The 20,973-nt window shown below is 43.4% G+C and overlaps 1 protein-coding gene across 3 annotated transcripts in view; it reads right to left on the bottom strand.

The window, feature by feature from the left end:
• The window catches only part of LOC123849807 (stimulated by retinoic acid gene 6 protein-like), a 62,764-nt gene that overhangs the window by 12,566 nt on the left and 29,225 nt on the right, over nt 1-20,973 (bottom strand). For all 3 annotated transcript variants that reach the window (XM_045882730.3, XM_045882728.3, XM_045882729.3), the window contains 7 exons: nt 20,575-20,705; nt 14,617-14,737; nt 13,011-13,056; nt 11,103-11,231; nt 10,715-10,785; nt 9,252-9,363; nt 3,892-4,045 (listed from right to left, as the gene is read on the bottom strand). In XM_045882730.3, the coding sequence (XP_045738686.1) occupies nt 3,892-4,045; nt 9,252-9,363; nt 10,715-10,785; nt 11,103-11,231; nt 13,011-13,056; nt 14,617-14,737; nt 20,575-20,705 (764 nt within the window). The remainder of the gene's footprint in view (nt 1-3,891; nt 4,046-9,251; nt 9,364-10,714; nt 10,786-11,102; nt 11,232-13,010; nt 13,057-14,616; nt 14,738-20,574; nt 20,706-20,973) is intronic.

Here is a 20,973-nt window from a genome sequence, read left to right as displayed (position 1 = left end):
AAAAGAAACAAACAAAAAAGATTCAAACTCATTAATAAATGAGTTCAGCAAGCTTGCAGGATACAAGACAAATATATAAAAATTAACTGTATTTCTGGACACTGGCAATGAACAATCTGAAAATGAAGAAAACAACTGTGTTTGCATTAGTATAAAAAAGAATAAAATACTTAAGAATAAACGGAAGAAGTACGCAACTCGTACACTGAAAACTACAGAAGATTGTTGAAAGAAATTAAAGATTTAGATTAATGGAAAGACATGCTGTGTTCATGTATAGGATGTTCTTTGTTAACATGGCAAAACTCCCTAAATTGATCTAAAAATTCAACCCAATCCCTATCAAAATTCCAATGCCATTTTTGCATAAATTGACAAGCTAATCCTAAAATTCATATGAAAATGAAGGGACCTAGGACAGACAATATAATCTTGAAAAGGAAGAAGAAAATTGCAGGCCTCACATTTCTTGATTTCCAATTTACTACAAAGCTACGGTAATGAAGATAGTGTGGTACTGCCATAAGGATAGATAAATAGATCAATGTAATAAATTGAGAATCCAGAAGTAAATCCTCATCATCAGTGTATTTTCAGCAAGGATGAAAAAGACAATTCAATGGGGAAAGAATATGCTTTTCAACAAAAAACACTGGGGTAACTGATATTCACATGCAAAACAATGAAGTTAGAACCTTACCTCACAGCATATACAAAAATTAACTCAGAAAGGGATCATAGATTTAAATGTAAAAGCTAAAATTATAGAAGTGTCAGAAGGAAATATGAGAATAAACCTTTGTGACCTCAAGTTAGGCAATGTTTTCTTAGATACACACATGTGATAAAAGAAAAATTAATATGCTGGATTCCAACAAAGTTAAAAACATCTGTGTTTCAAAGGACACCATCAAAAAAGTGAAAAAGCAACCAACAGAATGGGAGAAAATATTTACAAATTATCTCTCTTGAGGGATTTATGTGTAATATAAAGAATTCTTACAGCTCAATAATAATTTAAAAATAGGCAAAGAATCTCCATGGACATTATTCACAGAAGATGTACAAATGGCCAATAAGGACATGAAAAGATTCTCAATATCATTAGACATCAGGGAAATGAAAATCAAAACCACAATAATCTGCCATTTCACACTTACTAAATAGCTATTATTAAAAAACAAAAAACATACCAACATGTGTTGGTGAAGATATGGAGAAACTGGACCCCTGATACACTGCTGGTGGGAATACACAGTGATGCAGTTGCTTTTGAAAACAGTCTGGCAATTCCTTGAAAGGTTAAATATAGTTACCATATGATCCAGAATTCCACTCCTAGGTATACACCCAAGATCTATGAAAATATATGAAAAACTTGGAGATGAATGTTCATAGCGGTATTACTCATAATAACCAGAAAGTTGAAACAACCCAGATTTCCATCAACTGATGAGTGGATAAATACAATGTGGTATATTCATACAACAGAATAAATTCCAGCAATAAAAAATAATGAAGTTCAGTCACATGCTATGACACAGATGAACTTTGTAAACATTTGCTATGTGAGAGAAGCCAATCAAAAAAGACCACGTATTGTGTGATTCCATTTATATAAGAAGTCCAGAAAAGCCAAATCCATACTGCCAGAAAACAGTGGTAATCTAGGGCTGGGAATGTTGCGGGGAAATGGGGAGTGACTGCAAATGATTATGATTTCTTTTAAAGTGATGAAAATGTTCCAAATTTGATTGTGGTGATGGTGATTGTTGAGAATATACTAAAACCACTGAATTGTTCTTTAAGTGGATGAATTTTAAGGTATGTGAATTGTATCTTTGAAAAGTTGTCTTAGGGGCGCCTGTGTGGCTCAGTCATTAAACGTCTGCCTTCGGCTCAGGTCATGGTCCCAAGGTCCTGGGATTGAGCCCCATATTGGGCTCCCTGCTTGGCGGGAAGCCTGCTTCTCCCTCTCCCACTCCCCCTGCTTGTGCTCCCTCTCTCGCTATGTCTCTGTCAAATAAATAAAATCTTAAAAAAAACACAAAAGTTGTCTTAACAAGAAGGAAAAAGAAAAGCAATCTCCAATCCTTCCAAGTTTTCTATGTGTCTCTGTCCCAGCATCACCAGGATTAGGCAATTACTATATCCCAAACCTCAACCATCACAAAGGCTGCAGGTAAACCACATAAATCTCACCCCTGGGGGCACAGGGAGCCTGAAGGAAAGGATGGGAGGAGTCTGGCCACAAGCAGAGTGAGCACAGATTTAGACCAGCCAGTAGCAAGAGCATGACTGACTGCACACTTTTAATTTAATGCCTTTATCTTCCCAAAGATGAAGCATGTACAGCTTAAAAGTCTCTCTTGGCCAGAGGGCAGCCGTGTTAAAGCTGAAAAAGATCAAGATGGAGTGAAAATTTTATGTTTTGATTCCCAAAATATCTAAATATGCGAGAAATACATGGAAGAGGGGGTAAAACATAAGTGAATACAGTGATATATTTACTCCGGTTCACCCAGAGCAAGTAACTGAGGTTGGCATTAAAAACTTGCCTAGAAGAGGGGGGAAATGTAAACTTTCAAAACTATGGCTTAAAATTAGTATGATTGAACTTAAAGATTAGACTATGCTTGCTGAGAGTTGTACTCAGGGACTTGTCGGGCTGAGCATAAATCTACATCAGAGATGAATACGAATGTTCAAGGGCAACAATAAAGTATGTTGGTATGGAGCCGGTGCCCCAGTGCTCACATAAAAGTAACTTTCCATGTCACATGTATGAAAGAGAATTTCCCTCAAATAATTCACAGGAGATCTATTTCCTTCTGGTTGCAGTACTCTACCAGATTATGAGTCTTATGTAAAAATATCATTTGCAACACCTGTTTCATGACTTATGGACCATTTGGTAATTTATGGCCATTAAATGTTGGTGCTACAAAGGCTGTTGGAAACCACTTCACACCCCGTTCCAAGACCTCATTTAAAGATGAGGAAGCTGAGAACAAGAGAGAGGAAGGGCCTGACTTGTCTGACGACACGGAGTTTACCTGACATCTAGTCCACAGCTTTTCGCAGCAGGAAAGAGGGAAGAACTCTCCCCACTCCATGGGCAACAGACACAGAATGAGAATGTCGTTTTCAAAGAAAGGTGGTATCTTAAGGTAAAGTGACTGCTATGGACAGATTCATATGTCGAAACCCTAACCCCCAGTATGATGGTATTTAGAGATGTGGCTTTTGGGATTAGTGCCATTATAAGAGACAGGAGACAGACATCCTGCTTCCTCTCCCTACTCTCTAGCACTGAGGATACAAAGAGATGGCCGTCTGGAAATCAGGAAGCAGGCTCTCACCAGACACCAGATCTGCCGGCACCTTGAACTCCCCAGTCTCCAGAACTAGGAAATAAGTAAGTGTTCGTTGTTTCTACTACCCAGTCTACGGCAATTTGTTATAGCAGCCCGAACTAAGCAGAAATTAAATTTGAACAGCATAAAAAATTTTTCCATATAACCCTAAAGAAAAGCCATGACTTGCTGTTTTATTTTTTCCCAAGTGAAAAAGAGATGATGATTTTAGTTGTTTCCACTGGCATCAAAACAAAATAGGCTATTTAAAATGAGAGAATTCTCAGGGCATGTTCAATTCAGCCCCAAACTGGTTTTAACAAAATGGCCCAGATCCCGACCCCACTGGCCTTCTAGTCACCCAGGGAGGCATATATCAGTTGTAACCCACTTTTCTCCCAAACCAGGTACCTCATGCAGACAATAGCAATGCTACAGCAATAATTATCCCAGGTGTGTACCTGTCACCAGTTAATTATAAGTCCTTCTCCCAGTTTCCCACACTTTCCCAACAAAGGTGGCAGAATGGTTGTACCTTTGGTGACGCTCATCAGCTCTTTCACCTGCAGGATGACTGGGGTCAGGGTTCCCGTCTGGTTCACGGAGGTGATATAGCTCTCCAGCTCCCCTTCAAACACATCCAGCTCATCTCTCACATACACGAACATGCAGAACTCAATGACAATGAACTGATACAAAGAGCAAACATATCAACATCACACGTGAGTCCAGCCTAGTAGGTGAATAACATATAGATCACTCTTTGGTTTTGAGATCAAAACTCTTTGAAGTTCAAAACAAATCTGAAATAGACTCTGGACAGTGGCTATCCCAAGATGAGTGGGATTGTGACTTCTCTGAAGACTTTTTTGGAGTCACCTCAAACTCTTTTCTTCACCCAATAGCATACGAGACTAGGTCCTATGAGGGCTCGAGGAACTCTTCAAACATTAATTACATCCAAGTGAAATGACTGCCTAACTATGACTAAGGAGTGACCTTGGGGACAATTCCAGCCGTACCTCCCACCGCTGTCCATCTGGCGTCTTGGTGGTAACCACGTTAGAGGAGGTGCTGTTTCCTATATGCGTGTCACATGTGCTCACTCCCATCATCCTGTCATCTTGGCTCCGTGCCGCCTACCATCACACCAAAGCTTCTAGAGTTCCTACCACCATTTTACTTCATCAACCAAACTTTGTTTGTCTTTGAATGTGCAGCTCCAAATGTTACCATCTTCAGGCAGTGTCTCAATCTGGGATAATTCACTAAACTTTCAGAGCACTTTCCCCTTTTTCCTCTCTTTACATGGCAGGTGCTTCATACCACATTGTATCCCCTTCTCTTAGGCCATGGGTCCCTCCCAAGCCAAGACTCTGCTGAATCAGCTGTCTTCTCTCTTCCACGTCTTAGCATGGTGCTTGGCATTCAGATAACCACCCAAGGCTTAAGGAACACAATAACTCCAAGTCAGTTATTCACGTTGCAGAGAACTCCAGTTGTCTGTTAAAATCCATTCTCCCCTTCTTTGGGCGCAAAGCTGGACTACCTTTCCCAGCCTCCCTTGAGTTAGATGTGGCCACATGACATGGTTCTTGCCCATGGAAGAGGAGTGGAAGGAATGTGTGCTATTCCACACAAGCCTTTGAAAACCTTCTACATGCATTTCTCCATGCACCTCCCCCTTCTGCTGACTGGATGCAGAGGGTGAGGGTTCTTAGGGATAATGAGGCACATGATGAAAGATCTGGGTTATGGAGTAACACATGGAGGACTGCTGCCCCCAAAACCTGAACACCCACTTGACGTTGTTACATGGCAAAAATATATATGTTAAGTGTTAAGTCACTGAAATTTAGGGGTTTATGTGGTACTTCAGCATTACCTAACTAATACATTCGTTTAAAACTCAATCACAGGATTAATTTACATAGGTATCATCCAGAAGACAATTTGGTCTTGCCATTTCTATCTCTCCATGTTGACCCCACCTTTGACTCAGACATTTTACCCCAAGAAATTCTGACCACATGAAATGTTTTGATCCCATGCTTAATAAAATATTAAAGTCAGAATTATGCCAACATTAAAAAATTTTTTTTGTTGAGAAAACAAACTTAAATAATGCACCCATGCTGAAACATGATTATCACCCAAACTCCATAGTTCACACTAGGGTACACTCTAGGTGTTGCACATTCTGTGGATTTGGACAAACATCTAATGACATGTATCTACCATAATAGTATCATACAAAGTATTTTCACTGCCCCAAAAATCTTCTGTGTTCTGCCTATTCATCCCTCCCTCTTCCCAACCCCTGGAAACCACTGATCTTTTACTGTCTCCATAATTTTGCCTTTCAAAATATCACACAGTTGGAATCATACATTGTGTAACCTTTTCAAATTGGCATCTTTCACTTACTAATATGCATCTAAGTTTCTTCCATGTCTTTTCATTGCCTGATAGTTCATTTCATTTTAGTGCTGAATTGTATCCCATTGTCTGGATGTACCAAAAATTATTTATCCATTCACCTACTGAAGGGCTCTTGGTCACTTCCATATTTTAGCAATTATGTATAAAGCTGCTATAAACATCCATGTGCAGGTTTTTGTGTGGACATAAGTTTTTAGTGCATGTGGGTAAATACCAAGGAAGGTGACTGCTGGATCACATGGTAAGAGTACATTTAGTTTTGTCAGAACCCACCCAAGTATCTTACAAAGTGGCCGTACCATTTTCATTTCCACCAGCAATGAATGAGAGTTCCTGTTGCTCCACATCCTTATCTGCATTTGATGTTGTCAGTGTCCTGAATTTTGGCCATTCTAATAGGTGTGTAGTAGTATCTCATTTTTGTTTTAACTTGCATTTTCCTGATGACATATGCTGTAGCGCATGTTTTTGGGGTTTTTTGTTTTTTATTTTATTTTATTTTATTATGTTATGTTAGTCACCGTACATTACATCATTAGTTTTTGATGTAGTGTTCCATGATTCATTGTTTGTGCATAACACCCAGTGCTCCATGCAATATGTGCCCTCTTTAATACCCATCACCAGGCTAACCCAACCCCCCACCCCTCCCCTCTAAAACACTCAGTTTGTTTCTCAGAGTCCATAGTCTCTCATGGTTCATCTCCCCCTCCGATTTCCCCCCGATTTCATTTTTCCCTTCCTACTATCTTCTTCTTCTTTTTTTTTAACATATAATGTATTATTTGTTTCAGAGGTACAGGTCTGTGATTTATCAGTCTTACATAATTCACAGCGCTCACCATAGCACATACCCTTCCCAATGTCTATCACCCAGCCACCCCATCTCTCCCAGCCCCCACCACTCCAGCAACCCTCAGTTTGTTTCCTGAGATTAAGAGTTTCTTATGGTCTGTCTCCCTTTGTGGTTTCATCTTGTTTCATTTTTTGGTAGAGCATGTTTTCAAAAGCTTATTTGCCATCTATCTTCTCTGTGAGGTGACTATTAAGGTCTTTGGTCCATTTTTCAATCTGGTTATTTATTTTCTTCTTATTGAATTTTAAGCGCTCATTGTATATTTTGAATAACAGACTTTATCAGATTGTCTTTTGCAAATATCTTCTCCCAACGTGGCTTGTCTTTTTGCTCTCTTGACACGGTCTTTTGCAGAAGAAAATGTTTTTATTTTAATGAAGCCCAGCTTATCAACCTTTCATGGATTGTCTTTGGTGTCATATCTAAAAAATCATCACCACTTCAATGTAGAGAACAAACTGATGGTTACCGGAGGGGAGGTGGGTGAAGGGATGGGTGAAATAGGCGAAGGGGAGTAAGGAGTGCACTTGTTGTGATGAGCACTGGGTGATGTATAGAATAGTTGAATCACTATATTGTACACCTGAAATAATATGTTAACTATACTGGAATTAATAAAAATAAATACATACATACATAAATACATAAATTATTCACACTTACCAGCCCCTTAAATAAATGCTTGATAATGCCAAAAATAGTAACAATAATAAATTTAATTTAATTTAAAAAATTAAGTCATCACCAAACCCCCAAGGTCACCTAAATTTTCTCCTATTTTACCTTCTAGGAGTTTTATAGTTTTGCATTTGATGTTTAGGTCTGTGATCCATTTTAAGTTAATATTTATGAAGGTCTGTGTCTAGATTCATTTTTTTTTTTTGCATGTGGATGTCCAGTTGTTCCAGCATCATTTATTAAAAAGAAAATCTTTACTCCATTGTATTACCTTTGCCCTTTTGTCAAAGATAAGCTGACTATATTTATGTTGGTCTATTTCTTAGCTCTCTACTCTGTCCATTGATTCATTTGTCTATTCTTTTGCCAACACCACACTGTCATGATTAGTGCAGCTTTGCAGTAAGTCTTGAAATTGAGTAGTGTCAGTCCTTCAACTTTCTTCTTCTCCTTCAAAATTGTGTTGTCTACTATGAGTCTTTTGCCTCTCCCTGAAAACTTTAGAACCAGTTTGTCAATATCCACAAAGTAACTCCCTGGGATTTTGATTGAGATTTCTTTGAATTCCAATATAGATCAATCCCAATATATGTAAATCAAGTTGGGAAGTACTGATATCTTGACAATATTGAGTCTTTCCATCCACGAATATAGGATATTTCTCCATGTATTTAGTTGATTTGATTCCTTTCAACACAGGTTTGTAATTTTCCTCATATAGATCTTATACATATTTCATTAGATTTACACTTAAGTATTCCTTTTGGGGGGATGCTAATGTAAATGATATTGTATTTTTAATTTCAAATTCCCCTTGTTCAATGTTAATATATAAAAGAGCAATTGACTTTTGTATGTTAACCTTGTACCCTGCAACCCTGCTATAACTGCTTATTAGTTCCAGAAGTCGGGTTTTTTTTAAGACTTTAAGTAATCTCTGCACCCAGCATGGGGCTCGAACTTACAACCCTGAGATCAAGAGTCACACACTCTACTGACTGAGCCAACCAGGCGCCCCTTCAGGAGTTTTTTCGTTGATTCTTTTGGATTTTCTACATACACAATCATGTCATCTGTGAACAAAGACATTTTTACTTCTTCCTTCCCAATCAGTATACTTTTTATTTCCTTTTCTTGTCTTATTACTTAGCTAGAATCTCCTAAGTAAATGTTGAGTGGTGAGGGGGAACAGTTTTGCCTTCTTCCTGGTCTTAGTGGGAAAGCTTCTAATTTCTCACCATAAAGTATGATGTTAGTTGTAGATTTTTTTGTTGATATTCTTTATCAGATTGAAGAAGTTCTCCTCTATGCCTAGGTTGCTGAAAAATTTTCTCATGAACTCGTGTTGGATTTTGTTAAATGTTTTTCCTACATCTATTGATATGATCATGTGATTTTTCTTCTTTCAGTTACTGATGTGATTGATTACATTAATTTTTAATATTGTACCAGGCTTGCATATCTGAGATAAATCCCACTTGGTTGTGGTGTATAATTCCTTTCATATATTGCTAGATTTTATTTGTGCCATTCTATTGTGGTTCTCCTATCCACCTGTCTGTCTCCAATTTTAGGGGCAACGGTTTGCACCATGACTTCTCTTTTTTTATGCATCTAAGAAGGAACTGTTGATTTTTCAGTTTGTTCAGATATTTACTTGTTGTTAGGATGGAGTAGCTTCTTGCAAGCTGTTTACATAGAATTGATTTAACTGAAAGTCTCCATAAATACTTCAATTATATTTATTAGTAATATTCGCCATGTGGGTGAAAGTGTCCTTGGAGTAAAAATGATAGGGGTCAAAAAACTGTACTTCTTTGATTTACAGAGATTCAGTTTTGACCTAGCTTTTAAAGAATAACCTGTCTTAACCCCACCCCATTTATGAAACAGAAAAGGATTTGTTCCAATCTACTTACAAGGTACAGGCATATGAAAGCCAACACGGTGGTTCCAATCATTCTGCTTGGGAACTGAAAGCAGGGGTCCCACTCATAGATTCTGGTTTGGAACCAGGACTTTTTAGTCTCCCTGTGAATGAATAAATAACAAGAAAAGAGAGGCTGTGATTGGTAAACAAATGTCTGATTCTTCTGAAAATAACCTCATTGTCTCTGCTTATTCTTAGAATGTAGTGAAGAGAAAGAATACTGGTAGATTCCAGTTTTCATTTTCCCCTCATTCTTAAGAACAGAGACTCAGTTTTACTCAATACAGCAATTCAGCAAACTAAAGGGCTATCGTTCCTGACTTTCTTACAGCTAAGAGTGAAAGAGTAAGCACAGGCCAATCAGATGTGACCACAGTGTGGGATGGCACTTTGGGGGAAGGTGCTGAGGTAGAATTGACACAGCTGGGAGGGACCCCACTGCCCTTCTTTTCTCCTGCCCGCTGTCTAAAATGCCGACACGGTGGCTGGTCCAACCTGGAGCCCACCCAGCATCTATCTTGGATGTGGACAATCACCAAGAATGGCAGCAGAAAGACAGATGATCAGCAAACTTCCATGGTGGGCAATCCAGGGTCAGTATAAACTGCCTGCCTCCAGAATTCTTCTACATGAGAAAGAAAGAAATCTCCCTCTTGTGTGTCCCACTGTTATTTTGCCTTTTCAGCTACACGTAGGCAAATGTAGTTCTAACCAAAGTATGAGCTTTGCCACTGAATGACCTTGGACTAGCCACGTCCTTTCTCTGGGGCATATCCCCTTGGTACATGGTGGCAGTAGCAGGAATAGGTCACTGAAGACCAGTGCTTTTGCTTGGCCATGAGCTATGTCTTCTTGTATTGGTAACAGCACAGCAGTCTTTCTCTGGGAACCTGCTCCCTCCCATCAGTCCTAGCGGTTAAGTGAGGCTGAACCACTTCCTAGTTCCAACGACGAATATGTGACAGGCTTAATAATCCATTTACTCTAATCGCCTAGCCAGAGTAATTAGTTTTGGGAAGACACGTGGTCCAATGTGATCCAATGAATCACAATGGGAGTTTGGTTTGAATTATTAGAAAAGAAAACTTCTTTTTCCTGTGAGCTTAAACCAGGAGGGTATAAGCTTAGAGATTCCGGGGGCCACCATGGGAAGGAAGCCCACCTCATTACAAGGCTAACACACATCAAAGCAGAGCTAAGAGAAAATGAGGGAACTCGCCCTGGTTCTGATATCAGTGAAGCCCCTGGATCCATCTGCTTCTGAGTTGACCACCTCTAGGCTTTCTTGTTAAGAAAGGCCACACATTTCCTTGTTCTCTTTAATCTAGTTTGATTTGCGTTTCTGTCATTAGCCAACAAGAGTCCTGACTACTCTGCGCCTTTCCAGTCGTCTCAGGGCTCGTCCACATGGGCGCAAACACAGAGGGGCAAATGAGGCACCCCGGGGCTTACTGCAAGGGGGGCTTCCTCAGGAGACGTTTGACATGCTGTGCCTGGTGAACTTCCAGGAAAGGCTTTTCTTCCTGTGAGGAAAGAGACAGGTGTATGCTGGGGCTCGCAAATCCTTGTGACAGGCTCTGTCACAGAGGCCAGGAATTTGGGGGAAGCCACTCTTCTGGATGGAGCAGAGGTTAAGAGAGAGCTTCAACAACCGAGCTCTCTGGTTGCAGTTCCCGCTCTGCTCCAGACCAGCGACTTGATCTTAGGCGATACAACCCACCTCCCCGGGGCCATGTTTCCTCACGCAGAATGGGAGCAGTAAACGTAGTGCCTCCCTCCCAGGGCAGCTGCGCAGACCAGCCCCGCAGGCACACGCACGGGGCTCCCACTCGGGACTCACCATCTGCAGCTCCCAGCCCAGGTGGACCCTCAGAGACTTGACAAACATATGCAGGAAGCGGCCCAGCAGGAAGGCCAGGCACAGCAGGGAGGGCCAGTAGAACAGGACCGTCTCGTACCTCCCCAGAAACTGCAACCGAAGCAGAGCATGGGGTGCGGGCTGTCGCTGGGCCAGGGCCGGGCCACCGGTGAAGCTGTGGATGCAGATCTGCCTGCCCCAGCCCACGCCCAGAGCTGGGCGGCCAGGGGTCCATCTCAGCTCCCCCAGTCCCATACCATGGGACCAGCCGTGGCCCACAGTCCAGCAGCCCTGGGTGTGAGTCCTAACACCCCCATTTTATTTTATACAAAGGGCTTTCATGGCTTCATCTGATCAGGGATTAAATATTGCTACTTTTGGAAAATACACACAACAGAGAGGGAGAGAGAAAGAGGGGTAAGGAGAGGAAACAGGGAGGGGAGCATGTCTGCTCACCACTTAGACATCAGACATCACCACTGCCAATATTCCAGTGTCTTTCCTCTGTATCTATCCTTACATCTATATCTATTATAAATTGATATTATACCAAATACATAGGCCTGTATACATCACAGTCAGCTCCCCACATGCTTACAAATTATTTGCATATGTCACTTTTAATGCTGCATAATAGTGCATTGTTTAGATGAACCAATTTTATTTAAAGTTTCTCCTAATATTTGACATTTTAGACTTTTCCAATGTCTCATTTTTATACATAATGTTTCCATGAACACATTTGAGAACATGAGATGAAATCTTTATAATTACCTTAGTCTGAATTTCAGTCCCTTGGTTTTTAACTTGTAAGTCCCATTAGCCCCTGAGCCTCACTTTCTTGTCAGTGAGCTGGGGACAGCACTAACACACAGCCTTCAAAGTGCCGTGAAGCACCCTGAACTATGCAACAGTTGATCTGGGGGGCTGAGCCTCGAACAACACCTAGCACATAGCAGTTCTTAACGTTAGTGATTCTGAGCATAGAGTAAGACCCTGCCCTCTCCCTTAATTAACCACGAATATTTCAAATTTCAGAAGAACCTCAGGAAGACCGGAAGCTCTCCAAGGTACCAAAGAAAATGCCTGTGATCTAGACTCTCTGGCACCATGAGCAGAGTGGAGGGCATCTTTCTGGGCAGAGGTATGCTAGAACGTTCTTAATCCCAGCACAGAGATGCAGAGGGAAAGCCCAGCCCCCAAACTCATTTTCCAATCCAGCTCCTCCAGACTCTCTTCATCACACCCTGTAGTCTCCACAGTGAGTGAAGCCCAGGAGAGACTTTGGAAGGCTCCCATCGGCTCCTAACCCCAGAGGCCCACGGTGCTCCCCCCACCTGCCTAGTAACTCTTCTAGATGCTGTGTGACATGCTCTTTCATCTTGCTCCTTTTTGTCGCATACAAGGCCAAAAGATGAACCAGTTCCCCCCAATTCCAAGAAGGACAATGCATGGCAAAGCTGGAGGGTTCATCCAGTCCTAGTCTCCCATTTTATAGACAGAGAAAGTAAGGCTACATGAAGGAATGGAAAGAAATGAGCTTTGGAGTCAGCCAGACCTGGTCTCAACTCTTGAATCTGCTACTTCTGAAGAGTTACTTAATACACTTGGCCTCCGTTTCCTCACCTGTGAAATAGGTCTGCTGAGAGGTTCCCCACCTTGAGGGACTGCTGTGAACATCAACTGAGAGAACGTATGTCTGTGAATGAGCACCTTGATGAACATAAGGTGCTGTACAAATGGAAGCATCATGAATGGCTCCACCAACTCTCCTGTTCACATGAGGGAACGGAGGCCCATAAAAGTGGCAGGGGTTTGTCCAATGTCACACAGCAAACTGGTCACGGTGACAGGACTGAATACTCTACACATAGATCAGCGGGGACTCACCTGCCCATGGGGACACTCTGTGATGTAAAGGACAGTGACAGCAAACCTGCAAGACAAAAACAGGGTTTGGGGTACTGTGACCACTCCCAGCATGGTCCCTGTAAAGAAGCCCAGATCCCATCAGCCTGGAGCTACCTCCCCTTTCCTTCCACCTCGGGAGGGCTGGTGCCCAGGCCTCTGTGTACCTCCCTCCCAGATCAGGCACCCTGCTTATGCTAAAGTACATGCACCAAATTCATCTCACATGCCCTCGGATAGGACACAAACCCGGGATCCACACAGCAGAGCACAAGTCCATGAGGGAGCTCCTTCTCCCTGCCAGGGGCACAAACTGAAGCCTGCAGAGGGAAAGGAATCTGTCCAGAGTCACACCTGGAACCAGGACTGAGGCCCAGGTCTCCCAACTCTGGGGTCCACGCTCCTTCTGCCCCTCCCGGCCTCGTCTGGAAACGGTGCCCTGAGGAATGAGCCTCGAGGCTTTAGCCCCCGACACTGTCCTGGTCACCTTCCAGCCCGATTCATCTCCCAGGGAGTGCAGGCCGCTGAGTGAGTCCCCCCACCATCTCCTCCCCGGGGCGAAGGTTTGTCAGAGGCCAACAAGATGGTACTATTACTCCACGTCTAACCCCAGATACACTCTCTTTTCATTTTATAAAGCGAGCCATCTACAGACTTAGGAATTGTAGTCACTAGTGCATCAGCTGCTTGTGAGCCCCCGCAGTGGCCTGCACGCGGGCCTCAGGACCCCTGCATCACAGAAAGTGCTGCAGGGGGGAAGCCGGCTCAGTGAGGGGGACAGAGGCATGAAAGCAGAATGCTCGTGGGATTATTCAGGCAGCAAGGACTCCTGAGGCTGGTCCCGTGCCAGTGCTGAGGGCAAAGAAATCAACAGGAGGGTTAGGAAGTTCTCCATCTATGGGGTTGGCAATCCATGAAGGATGTGCCTGTATCTACCACTGGATCGAGTCAGGGAAGATAATCCACAGGGGGAACAGCAAGATATAGATAAAGAGGCCAGAAGGCATGACCCATAGGGGCTGTCTTGTTCTCTAGCGTGTTCCCTGGCTCAGAGCGAGGAGATAATAGCATGTTTGCCGAGTAAGTGGGTGGATGAAGGAACGCAGGAGTCTAGTGTGACCGGAGGGTGTGTGCTGGAGACTGGGGGGCATAGAGAGACAGGGGAGGCCACACCGCAGTGGCCCTGAATGTCAAGCTGAGGTGCATGGACTTTCCCCTGGGCTCCTGGGGGAGACATGCCAGCACAGAAGAGAAGCATCCAAATGGGACTCCTGCATTCCCCAACTGGGACCCTGGGCAGTTTACAGAAATGAAGTTTGCTACATCGCTGACTTCAGGGAATATTCTAATCACAAGTGGCTGTGAAGCAGAAAGCACGCTGGCCTGACCTTCTGCAGCCTAAAGTGCAGTCCCACAGAGAGGCCACAGTGGGACCTGGGACCAGTCACCCCACCTGCCCATCGTGAGCCTCAGGTCTGGGCAAAGAAGCCCTCCATGGGGAGCTCGCAGGTCACCCCCAGCCCTTTGTCCAGAGGTCAGCCACGGCCGAAGGAGTCACAGGAAGGCAGGCAGGCAGCATCCGTCTTACCAGATCAGAGAGTAGCTGAAGCCGAGGATGGAGCTGAGCAGCCGGAACTCCGACGAGAGGCAGGCAAAGAAGGGGAAGTGGGACAGGCCGACTTCTATGCCTCCGATCAGCAGTACAAAGGCTGGGAGAGACAGGGTCAGAGATGCCATGAATCCTCTTCCACAGGCTCCGGGCATCCCAAGGAAGCTATGGGGCTTTACACCAACTTCCAGTCGCAGGCCTCAGGACCCAAGGAGATGAGAGGACAAGCCCCAGCTCAGCAAGGAGGAATGCGGGAATGCCTTTCACTCCTGCAACGGACCCTTCCTGGGACCTCTTCCATGCCAGGCACTGGCTAAGTATTGGGATGAAGACGACGTGGCCCCTGCCTTTGGGCAGCTCACACTATGAGGTGCAGGCAGGCCACATACCTGAACAAACAGCAACCACCAAGAGTATAGCACTGCGAATGCACCACGGCAACACAAAGCGTGGTGATGTGTGTGCGCAAAACCTCTCGTAACCATCCTGTCCTTTCTACACAAGGCAATGATCATAGTCATTCTGCCACTGACTAGCTCTTAGAGAATCTAACAGGATCCAGGAAAATCTAATCGTGCAACACGACCTTCACAAAGTATCTGCTTTGAGCTGGCTCCAGAGCCAGACACTAAGGCTACAGGAGGAATGAACAAGCTTCTTGCTTTGAGATGCTTGCAGTCCAATAGAGAAGACAGGGAGGAAGGTGAGTGGTGTGTTAACAGAGGCACAGTCGATCTGCTGTGGGGACAAGAAGTGGAAGCCCCTGACTTCACCTAGAGTCTGGATCAGGGAAGGCTTCCTGGAGGTGGTGACATTTAACAAGGCCAGGAAATACAAGCAGGGGTTTGTAAGATGGAGAGGAGAAGGGAAGGAAGGGCATTCCTCACTCAGATGGCAGGTGGTCGGCTGGGGTTGGTCAGTATTTACATGCATGTGAATGGTGGGCTGCTGGCAGGACAGGACCCTATATACAAGGAAGAATTTCTGTGAGGACAGAAGCCACAAGAGCATAATTTTGCAATCTACCTGTCATAGAAGCAGACAGAGTAACTAAGATGGCAAAACCAAACCCGCAGACAACATCTACCAGAAATCTAGGTCTCGAGACCATTTGGTTTCGACATCTGAGTAAGAGGAAGCAGAGGAAGGCAGCGGGATGTCTGAAGGCCTGAGAACAGAAGAACCTCAACCTGCCAGCGCACACAAGACACTGAAGCTGAAATCCCAGCTGAAAGTGGGCAAGGTGCTGAAGGCCGCGATTCACGGCTGAGGAAAGGCCGGCAGCCGTGACCTCGCTCTGCTGACTACCTCAGGCCCCTCCCACGACACAGCCCCCCACAGAGGCGGCCTGCAGACCCGTCAGACTCCAAAGTGAGAGGGAGAGGAACGTCAGGAGTTGGGAAACAGTGGGTCCAGATGCCAGTGGGGGGAAGAGGCTGACTGGGAAAGGCTGAGGGTGTTGGGGGGGATACACCTCCATAATCACTTTGTGAAAACAGAAGAGAGGAATCTTGAGCCACGAAGCAGGAAATGATGTTCTGACCCTGCCAGGTGCCCCACAGCATTGGTCTTCAGGGACCTGCAAATCCAGGCAGCAATTAGATACTATTTCACATGTGCCGAGATGGCTGCCATTGTTTTAAAAACAGAAAATACTGTTGGGGAGGATGTGGAGAGATTGGAGCCCTCATATGCTGCAGATCAACGGAACAGAGCAGAGTCCAGAAACAGACCCATACACATGCAGCCAATTGTTGCTGACAAAGGTCCAAAGGCAATTCTGTGGGCAAAGGACAGGTTTTTGAAATACATAGTATTGGAAAAAATGGATAACCAAAGGGCAAAAAAAAAAAAAAAAAAAAAAGGAACTTCAATCCATACCTCACACTACTACTCAAAATGTATCATAGACCTAAATGCAAAATATCATGACTATAAAGCTTCCAGAAAAAACACAGGAGAAAATCTAAATGACCTTAGATTAGGTAAAGATTCCTTTTCTGACACCATAAGCATGATCCATAAAAGAAAATGAAAAATTAGATTTCATCAAAATTTTAAGACAGCTTTTCAGAAGACATTGTTGGTAGATTGAAAACAAAAGCCACAGACTAGGAGCAAATGTAATTCAGACATCTGATAAAGGACTTATATACAGAACTAGATATAGAACTATCAAAACTCAATATGAAGAAAACAAAAACCCTAACTTTTATAAATAAGGAAAGCGATTTGGACCCTTCACTAAAGAAGCTATAGGGATAGCAAATGAGCACATGAAAATATGCTCAACATCATCAGTCATTATGAAAATGCAAATTAAAACCACATTAAGACAGCATTACACACTTCTTAGAATGGCTAAAATGAAAAAGACTTTGTTTATTCATTTGTTTTTTATTTTTATTTTTTTAAAGATTTTATTTATTTATTTGACAGAGAGAGACACAGTGAGAGAGGGAACACAAGCAGGGGGAGCGGGAGAGGGAGAAGCAGGCCTCCTGCGGAGCAGGGAGCCCGATGCGGGGCTCCATCCCAGGACCCTGGGATCATGACCTGAGCTGAAGGCAGACGCCCAACGACTGAGCCACCCAGGTGCACCTATTCATTTTTTAGATTCTACATATGAGTAAAATCATATGGTATTTGTCTTTCTCAGTCTGACTTGTTTCACTTAGCATTATGCCCCCTAGATCCATCCATGTTGTTGCAAATGGCAAGATCTCATCCTTTTTATGGCTGAGTAATATTCCTCTGTGTGTGTGTGTGTGTGTGTGTACCACATCTTCTTTATCCATTTATCGATGGGCACTTAGATTGCTTCCATATCTTGGCTATTGTAAATAATGCTGCAATAAACACAGGGTGCTTATATCTTTTCAACTTAGTGCTGTCATTTTCTTTGGGTAAATACCCAGTAGTGGAATTACTGGATCATATAGTAATTCTATTTTTAATTTTCTAGGACTCTCCATACTGTTTTCCACAGTAGCTGTACCAATTTACATTCCCACCAACAGTGCGTGAAGGTTCTTTTTTCTCTACATCCTCACCAACACTTGTTATTTCATAAACAAACAAATAAAAAGCAGAATCAGATCTATATTTACGGAGAACAAACTGATGATTCCCAGAGAGGGGGTGCAAAATGGGTGAAGGGGACTTAGAGGTTGCCGGTTATGAAATGAATAAGTCACAAGAATAAAGTCAGATGAGGGAATACAGTCAATGATATTATAATAGCGTTGTATCCCTCTGACCTTCCTCCTTCTCATGCTCTCTGTCTCTCATTCTCTCTCTCTCTCAAATAAATAAATAAATAAAATCTTAAAAAAAAAAAAAAGGGGGCGCCTGGGTGGCTCAGTTGGTTAAGCGACTGCCTTCGGCTCAGGTCATGATCCTGGAGTCCCGGGATCGAGTCCCGCATCGGGCTCCCTGCTCGGCAGGGAGTCTGCTTCTCCCTCTGACCTTCCTCCTTCTCATGCTCTCTGTCTCTCATTCTCTCTCTCTCAAATAAATAAATAAATAAAATCTTTATAATAGCGTTGTATGGTGACAGATGGTAGCTACATTTGCGGTGAGCAGAGCATAACATACAGAGAGTGAATCATTATGTTGTACACCTGAAACTAATGCAATTAAAATATATTTTTTTAAGATTTTATTTATTTATCAGAGAGAGAAAGACAGAGGCAGGCAGAGGGAGAAGCAGGCTCCTTGCTGAGCAAGGAGCCCGATGTGGGACTCGATCCCAGGACTCTGGGATCATGACCTGAGCCGAAGGCAGACGCTTAACCAACTGAGCCACTCAGGCATCCCTGAAACTAATGCAATTAAATTAAAAATTTTTTTGAGAGAGACAGTGCATGCATGAGTGGGGGTGGGAGAGAGGGGCAGAGGAGGGAGAGAGAGAATCTTTTTTTTTTAAGATTTATTTATTTATTTGAGAGAGAGAGTGCGGTGGTATGGTGGGGAGGGGCAGAGAGAGAATCTTTTTTTTTTTAAGATTTAATTTTTTATATTTGTCAAAGAGAAAGAGAGACAGAGATAACGAGGGAGAGCACAAACGTGGAGTGGCAGGCATAGGGAGAAGCAGGCTCCCTGCTGAGCAGGGAGCCCAATGCGACTCTCGATCCCAGTACCCTGGGATCATGACCTGAGCTAAAATCAAGAATCAGGCACTTAGCTGACTGAGCCACCTAGGTGCCCCCAAAATTATTTTAAAAAGAGATTGACCCCAGGAAACAAACTGAGGGTTACAGAAGGGAGTGGGGTGGGGGGATGGGGTAACCCGGTGATGGGTATTAAGGAGGTGCTGTTGTGATGAGCACTGGGTGTTATACACAGCTAATGAATCATTGAACACTACATCAAAAACTAATGATGTACTATATGTTGGCTAATTGAACATAATAAATAAAAAAATAAAATAAAATAAAAACTAAGAAAGAAGGGGAAAAAATAAATAAAAAGAGACTGACAAGAACAGTATAAATAAAAAATAAAAAGACTGACCATGTGCTGCCAAGGATATAGAGAAACTGGAAGTCTCACATACTGATGGTGGTAATCTAAAACTGAACAATCACTTTGGAAAACAGTTTGACAATTTCTTTAAAAAGTATGATCTACTACATGAAGTGTATGATCCAGCCATTCCACTCACAGGTATTTACCTAGGAAAAATGGAAGCAGAGGTACACAAAAAGATTTATACACAAATGTTCAAAGCAGCTTGATTTTCAATAGCTAAAGATGCAAATAAATCAAATGTCCATCAAGAGGTGAATGGGCGGGCACCTGGGTGGTATGGCTGGTTACAAGGCTGACTTTTGGTTTTGGTTCAGGTCATGGTCTCAGGGTCATGGAATTGAGCCCCAAGTTGGGTTCCACACTTAGCGCAGAGCCAGCTTGAGACTCTCCCTCCCTCTCCTTCTCCCATCCCCACCCCTGCCACCGCCCCAGGGGCATGCTCACTCTCTCTTGTGAATAAATAAACCTTGTAAAAAAAAAAAAAAAAAGGTGAATGGGCACACAAACTGTTTTCTCCATATAATGGAACACCACCTGGCAATAAGAAAGAATGAATTTCTGGCACATGTTAAATGTGTATGAATCTCAAAATAACTATGCTGTGTGAAAGAAGCTACACCAAAAATAAAAAGTACATTCTGTATAATTCCATTTATATAAAATTCTGGAAAAAGATCAGTGATGAGGGCAGTGATGGAATAAGGTGGGAAGGAGAGATTACAAAAGGCGACAAGGAAACTTATGGAGTTCATTGTCTTGATTGTGGTCATGATTTCATGGATGTTAGCGTTTGCCAAAACTTATCAGACTGTACACCTCAAAGAGATGTGTGGTGGTATATCATGTCAGTTTTAATTTGCATTTCCCTAAAGACTAATGAGATGCCGGTCCGCATTTGCTCTTACAGGCCTGGAGGCCCTGAGAGAGAACTGGGCTGGACAGAGAGGTTTGGAGTCATTGTATTGGAATGGCTGAATATGTAAATTAGAGTTGATCCTTCAGGGAGAACGTGAGACATGGGGAACGAAGAGGCCTCAGACCAATGGCCAAAGAAGTAAGCATTGCTCTGTGAGGAGGAATCCCAGGGCTTGCCGATATCAAGAAGGCAGAGATGGCTAGGACTCAGGACTGAAATTTCTGGGGTAGGTGATGGTGAACCTACTTTTTGAGCCTTTGTTCTATGTCTATAGGAGCTCTGAATCTCCCTGAGAGAAAGCCCCACAAACAAGCTCTGACCTGGCAGGGGAGGCATTTTTCTTGGGCAAGTTACAGGCGGGGAAGAACGCGGACTACTCATAACGTTTATTTTTTTTATCCCCTGATCCCAGGGAACCCCTGCCACGCGATCTCTGAGAGCAAGACTTGCCATCGCAAAATTCCCAGTGGGTATGAGGCAGTCCTTACCTTGGGCCCACTGTGGGATCTGCAAGGGCTGGTAGCCTTCCGAGAACAAGAACATGACCTTATTGGCTGTGGCCCCAAAGGCGAGTCCATAGGACCATCGGTTACTAAAGGTGCCCACCAAGTCCAGAGGTCTGTGAACGAGAGAAACAGCTCATGAGGCCAGACCGTGGCTCATTCCCACAGTTCACCTCCAAAGTGTCAATCCTACCCTGAGGAGGGATTATGGGGTGGTGAATTATTCGCTTCAACTGACATTTTCTGAGGCCCTCAGGGCTAATTCTGGGGGTAAGCATGGATTCAGGGTACTGAAGTGAGGAAGACCAAAATCTTTGCCCCTGAGGAGCTCCAAGGCTTGGGGGAGGGGAGTGAGGGGAGGGACACAAGCAAGGACACTAATAA

This window comes from Mirounga angustirostris, unplaced genomic scaffold (assembly GCF_029215605.1).
Source record: "Mirounga angustirostris isolate CCGP_5_RB_7025 unplaced genomic scaffold, mMirAng1.0.hap1 SCAF_15, whole genome shotgun sequence".
Taxonomy (NCBI): domain Eukaryota; kingdom Metazoa; phylum Chordata; class Mammalia; order Carnivora; family Phocidae; genus Mirounga; species Mirounga angustirostris.
The sequence above is the reverse complement of the archived record's forward strand: the minus strand, read 5'-3'. Positions and strand labels throughout refer to the sequence as shown.